The following is a 6,544-nucleotide window of genomic DNA, read 5'->3' as shown; positions in this document are numbered from 1 at the left end:
GAAAATCTTAAAAAAATACACAAAAGGGGCGCCTGGGTGGCTCAGATGGTTAAGCGTCTGCCTTCAGCTCGGGTCATGATCCCAGGGTCCTGGGATCGAGCCCCACATGGGGCTCCTGGCTCAGCCGGGAGTCTGCTTCTCCCTCTCCCTCTGCCTCTCCCCCTGCTCATGCTCTCTCTCTCTCTCTCTCTCTGTATCTCTGTGTCTCAAATGAATAAATAAAATCTTAAAAAAAAAAAATACACAAAAAACTAATGATGTAATGTATGGTGATTAACATAACATTAAAAAAAAAAAACAAACTTCAAAAAAGTAAGTTTTATCTAGAACTAATGATGTAATGTATGGGGATTAACATAAGAATAAAAAAAAAATTAAAAAAAAAGTAAGTTTTACTGTTAAGAAAAAAACCCTGAGTTTCAATTGTATTTTTTTCTAATACTCCTCCCAATGAACATGTAATTATAAGCGTAAGACAGGTTCATGGGCGTCCCACCTCTATTGTCCCCTAAATGATCTGAAGCAGGACTTTGGGAGGCACTGGAGGAAAGGCGGGCAGGAGGAGGGGGAGGGGCCTCAGGCCTGGGGCCACGCCCCTGGGGGAGGGGCAGAGGCGCCAGGGGCTAGGCCCCGCCCCTCCCCGGGAGGCGCCCCCCCCCCCCCCCGCCCCCGCCGCCCCTCCCCGCCGCCCAGGGCGGCCGGCAGCCGTACCTTGTGGGTGAGGGAGTGCTGCTTGAGGTGGTGGATCTGGCTGAACTCCATGCCGCACTCGGTGCACACGAAGGGCCGCACGTTCTGGTGCTTGAGCATGTGGTTCTGCAGCTGGCTGCGGTAGTGGAAGGACTTGTCGCACTCGAGGCACTGGTAGAGGGTGGGGCCCTGGTGGGAGGCCAGGTGGCGCTTGAGCTGGGTCAGGGTGGAGAAGTCCAGGCCGCACTCGACACACACGTGGCAGCGGCCGCTCTCGTGCTTCACCTCGTGCGCCTTGAGCTCGCTGGGGTAGGCAAAGCCGCGGCCGCAGAAGTGGCAGCTGTAGGGCTTGACCTCCGAGTGCAGGAGCATGTGGCGCTTGAGGTGGCTGGTCTGCGTGAAGGCCTTCTGGCACACCTGGCACTTGTGCGGCCGGGTGCCCTGGTGCGTCAGCAGGTGCGTCTGCAGGTGGCTGGGCTGCTTGAAGAGCTTGCTGCAGTGCGGGCACGAATGCGGCTTGATGCCGTTGTGGCCCAGGATGTGCGTCACCAGGTTGTACTTGGACGTGTAGGACTTCTCGCACATGCGACACTGCCAGCGCTTCTGGCGGTCGCCCGCCTCCACCAGGTACGAGTCGTCGATCTGCACGTTGATGTCCAGCCGGTCCAGCTGGGCCTTCTTGTGGCGCTCCGCCGTCGAGCCGGCCGCGTCGGCCTCGAACTCGCCCGCCTCCTGCCACACGAAGGCCTGCTCCGGCTTCACGGGCTCCGGGGACTCCATGGTGGCGGCCTCGGGATCGCTCAGGGGGGCCAGGTGGGCCGGCTCAAAGCCACACTCGGAGGGCAGGGCCTCCGGCCCGGGCAGCGCCACGCCGGGCTCCGGGAAGCCGTCCCGGGCCGGGTCGGGGAAGTGGGGGTCGTAAGGGGCCGCGTCCAGCTCCGGCCTCGGGGCGCGGGGCACGTGGCGCAGCGTCCGGGGCTTGCGGCTGAAGGCGCTGAGGTCGATCATCTTGACGGCGCTGCTCTGCACCAGGGTCTCGCAGCCGCTGCTGCCGCCGCCGCCGGCCACCTGGGCGGGGGCCTCTGCGGGGCCGGCGTCCTTGTCGTCACCGGGCACGGACACCTCGTAGACCTCCTGCTCCTCCTCCTCCTCCTCCACCTTCTCAAACTTGACCTTGGGCACCAGCCGCACGGGCGGCCGCGTCTTCCGCCGGGTGTGCTTCTCGAAGGCCGCCTCCACCTCCAGCACCTCCTCTTCTGCCGGCTCCTCCAGGGCCCTCCCGCTGCAGGCCAGCTGGTAGACGTCGGGGCCCGGGGGCCCGGGCTCCCCCATGGCCGACCCGGACAGCTCGGGCCCCAGGTCCGGGTAGAAGGCTTCGGCGCTTATGGTGGCTCCAAAGAGCTCATTTTCCGAGACCAGGCCCAGCACGGCGGCCTGAGCCAAGGACAGCACCACCACGGCATCCGTCTGTGTCCCTGAGTCCATGAAGCCCTCCATCCCGCGGCGGCTGGCTAGGAGGGCATCGCTGCAGGGGGAGAACGGAGCGTTAATAGTGCCGGTTCCTGGCCGCACACACAACAGACACACACGCATGTAGCCATTAGCTTGGCTAATTTGGGCTGCATCGGTCCCTGGCGTGTTTCTCCCCCGGCCTTGGGCACAGGACGCACCTGTCATTACGGGGACGCCCTCTGTGTGTCTGACCATTTCCCCCATTCCCTGTGGGATCCTGGACAAGCCCTGCCCCCTCCCTGGCCTCAGTCGGCCCTCCTGTAACAGGAGGGTGGCATTTCCACAGCGGTTCTCAAACTATGTTCCCCATAATGTCCTTCCAGAGTTCCTCCAAAAAGCCGATTTAAAATCGCAAAAAATAAAGACTCCTTTCTTTTAAAAATCCATTTTAGAGTACCCATCTACTCTCAAACGTGATATACACCTCGCTTCGGCACGTTCTGTAGCCCCACTGGCTTTGTTCCCAAGGTAATTAATTTTGCACAGACCTTGAGACCGTACAGTGAGGTGTTTTGGGTTTTAAGAAATATATATATTGCCGGGAGGGCGGGTGAGGTGGGGGAAAGATTTAAAAAAATGTTATATATATATATATATATATATATATATATAGCAAAAACAAGGCAACACACAAACATAAATTAGGTGCCAAGGTCCATCTCGGCGGCTTATCTGTGAAGCCTGATGTTACAGGACTCCGTCACCACAGGTGATTGTTCTGGATTAGCTAAGTATTACACATTTAGATATCTAAATTTATGCCGATTAAAAGTACAGCTCTCCTCGGCTTTGCACACTGGCGTTCCATGTAGGATGTGATCTGGTCGAAGGGCCCGTGATCACGGCTAACACGTTCGAGAGCGCTGTCTGAAACGAATACAAAAGCCGGCTCCCAGGTTTGCAGGCATGCGCTCTGACCCGACGGGGTCTTCTAAAAAAGCCAACACGCCCACCCGCTCCGGTCCAAACCCCGGGAGCACCGGCTCCCTGCCTTCCTAGGGGCGCAGTCTGTGTAACGGGCCCTTGCATATGATTCTCCCACCGGCGCCAACGAGCTCCCGGTTCCTCCCACCAGCCTCCCAGGCTTCCCTCAAATTGCACCTGTTTCTGGGACTCACCGGGCCTCCCTGGGCCCTGGCGCCCTCTCCGGGCCTCCCGGGCACTGCGTGTGCCCCGCATGTGGGAGGGCCTCCTCTCTGGCCTGGGACACTCGGCCTGATTGCAAGGCCCAGCTGGTTCGGCGCAGGCACATCAGAAGTGCTCCATAGGAAGGGGAAAGCTATTACTGGGCTGGCTCCTGGCTGCCCGGCCGGCTCTGACCTCAGGGTCAGGGTCAGGCACATGGTGGGCTGTGGCCCTTCCTCAGGAAACCGGCTCTGGGCCTCGTATCTCCCTGCCCCCCACAGGCCAGGGGAGCTTCTCCTTCCTGAAGCCGGCTAAAAATAAAATACCCCAGACAGGAATTTAGCTTCCTTGAAACGGACACTAAAGATTAAACTATTAATCTTAAAGTCAGGCTCTCGTGAGAGGGTCAGGTGGGACATTCCCACTCTCCCCCCCGCCCCCCCCAGACCACCAGTCTGACACAGCACCCAGGGGCAGGCCTCATGCCGGCTGTGGGTTTGAGCAAACAACATGCTCAGCACTTTTTCTAGACTTCCCTGAAGTCAGGGCCAGGGAGGGAGCAACTGATCCCCAGCAGCAGAGCTGGTGTTGGGCCTTGGCCCTGGGTTTGGAGTTCAAATCCGACTTTTGCCCTTTTCTTGCTCAGGCACATCCCATAGCATCCCCTGCTCGTGGGGTGGTGAGTGCAAATGTTGGCTCCCTCTCTGTCCTCCCTTCCGCGGCCCCAAAGCTGGCACCTCCCCCCCCACCCCACCCCCAGCGACCTCAAGTGAATGGGAGCAAAGAAGCCATCATCCCTCTGGGAGATGAGCCGCGGGAGCGGGGCGCAGGTCTGGCGTGGGCCCCCGTGGGGCGGGTCACCGTCCAGTCTATCATCAGGGCTAGGACTGACCTTTTGGAGTGAAAGGGGCCACTCCTAATGATCACACCAGCCCCTGGCCAACCAGGCGTCCCCTTCCCCTGGGAGCAGGCAGGCAGTTTTGACTTTGGGGCTGGAGTCAATGTTCCTGTGACAGGAGCCTCTGCCTGGGTGTGAAAGGGGACCTGCCCAGGGTTCTTGCTCATGAGGGGTTTGTGCCCACGTGGCGTGGGACACAGGGGAGCCAACAATTAACCCTAAATGTGGGCAGAAGAGCTAGCTTCCCATTACCGAGTGCTCACAAGGTCCCAGGTGAGCCATTTAATCCTAAAACAACCCCATGGGGGGGGGTGGGGGCGGGATGCACCCCCTTTCACAGCCCAGGAACCCAGGGCCTCAGTCACAGGCTCGAGTGTCCCGTCAGTCAGGGCAGAGCTGGGTCTGCACCCAGGCGTGTGGGCCCTACAGCCCAGCCCCATCTGGGCCCCATGCCTCTAGCTCTGCTCCTTTAATCTGTGCCACCTGGTAGGTCGCGTCACGGCTCTGAGCCCGGCCTCGGCTCCCAGGTGCTGCCCTGTGGTGCCCAGGGTCCGAGGAGCCAGCAGGTGCTCGTGGGCCCCCAGGCGACCTGCAACTGGGAAGCCTCAGAGCTGTCCCTGTCCGGCTGGTCCGGGGACCCCTCCAGGGCGGCTAGAGCCCCTCCACGGCTCTCTACTCAGACCGCACTTCTTGCTGGAACCCTGCATCAGCCCCGTACCTGCCTGGCCAGTCAGACCCCTGCTCTTCCCGTGCGCCGGACAGACACTTGCCTGAGCAGAACACCGCCCCCCGCCCCCACCCCCCGCCGCAAGTGCACGTTCGCTGGCGCAGCCACGCGGGCTGCAATGCGGGCTGCACGTGTGTGCGTGTGCGCGCGTGGGTTTCAGATGGGCTCTGTTTGTTGAGACAGAGGCTCAGAAAAGGAAGACAGGGAATCTAATTTACCTGCATTTTGCATGCGTGCTCCGTCTACCAGACACAGAAACGAGGAGTGGGAAGGTGGGGACGCTCTGCAACCCAGTGTCCCTATTTCTCCTCCTCCTGGGTCATCTTTTGGGCACCCTCCCCCCCTCGGCCCCACTGGCTGCAGCCCTTCTGTTTTATGCCCTAGCTCGAGGCCTGGAGGAGAGCCTGCCAGGCACCCCCTCCTCAAGGCCCCCCCCTTGTGTGGGGCTCAGAACCAAAGCTCACCACTGTGTCCCAGAGAAAGGGGAGCTCAGGCCTTCCTGGGCTCTCCACGGCCTCGCTAGGAGGTGAGGGGCATCCATCTGGGCAGGATGCAGCTCAGCCTCCTGCCAGGGCACCCTTGGTTCCCAATGTGGAGAGAAAGGACATGGCAAAGGCAGGAAAACAGAGGAGATAGAATAGCTGCTTGGTTGTAGCCCAAAGAGTGGGACTGGGAGTGCGGGGAAGGGAGGCCATGGCGGGGAGGTAGGAGGGGCAGCCCTATTTCCCAGGGCCCAGCATCACCCAGGCCAGCCCCCTGGGGAGCGCCCCAAGCCTTACCCTCTGAGGCCCAGCAGGAGGCCTTCCCCACCCGGGCAGGGACCCTGGCCCCCAGGGCGCTGTCACTTCACCTACTGCTATACTCTAAGTGTTCCTGTCAACACCGACACTCTTGTCAAATGCATTAAGGGGTGACTTGCTGTGTGACGCTGGACGAGTCACCTGACCACACAAGGTCTTGGTTTCCTGGTCTATAAAAAAGCACACGTGGCTTCTCGGAACGCTGAGGGCAGGTTAATCCTTGACCTACCTGCCTGTCACCCCGGGTCCCCCCACACTGTTCTAGAAGAGCCTTTCCCGTCAGTGAGAGCCCCTCCACGCATCCCCGCTCTGAGAGCAGGACAGGGCTGGGGAGCTCGGGGTGGCCAGTGTCCCTAGAACACACACGGTAGGGCAGAGCTCGGGTGGAAGGCACTCGAGGCCTGGTCTGCCTTGGGGGCCCTGGGAAGGAAGTGACCAGCAGGTTATTCCTTGAGTAAATTCTACCACCAGGACATCCTCTCAAGAAACAACTGACAGCATAGGAATCATGCCCTGGGGCTTCTGCCAACCCCACTCTGGGATGTCCCCATGCGCCGTGACCCGTTTACTGCGATGACTATTCCTTGAGGGTCTAGTAGGTGTCAGGGCCTGTGCCCCCACAAAGGCTGCACGGTGCTCCGGGCTTCTGCTGGGAGGGCAGGTTTGGCCCTTGGCCCCTTCATCTTGGCCTTGGACCACCAGGTGGCTCAGAGGCTGTGTCTCCGGTCCTGCAACTGAATCACCGACTCAGCCACAGCTCCCGGGTACCCACGAGGTGCTGGGTACTGGTCT

General features: G+C 60.2%; 1 protein-coding gene across 1 annotated transcript in view; it reads right to left on the bottom strand.

The window, feature by feature from the left end:
* Positions 1-663: 663 nt before the first annotated feature.
* Positions 664-6,544, bottom strand: part of ZNF710 (zinc finger protein 710) — a gene marked incomplete at its 3' end in the record, with an annotated part of 16,132 nt that continues 10,251 nt past the window's right edge. The window contains exon 2 of the mRNA XM_081829722.1: positions 664-2,215. Coding sequence (XP_081685848.1) covers positions 664-2,215 — 1,552 coding nt within the window. The remainder of the gene's footprint in view (positions 2,216-6,544) is intronic.

This window comes from Leptonychotes weddellii, chromosome 9, assembly GCF_054177405.1.
Source record: "Leptonychotes weddellii isolate Sample4059 chromosome 9, ASM5417740v2, whole genome shotgun sequence".
In the NCBI taxonomy this organism is placed as follows: domain Eukaryota; kingdom Metazoa; phylum Chordata; class Mammalia; order Carnivora; family Phocidae; genus Leptonychotes; species Leptonychotes weddellii.
This window is presented reverse-complemented; position numbering and strand designations above follow the sequence as displayed.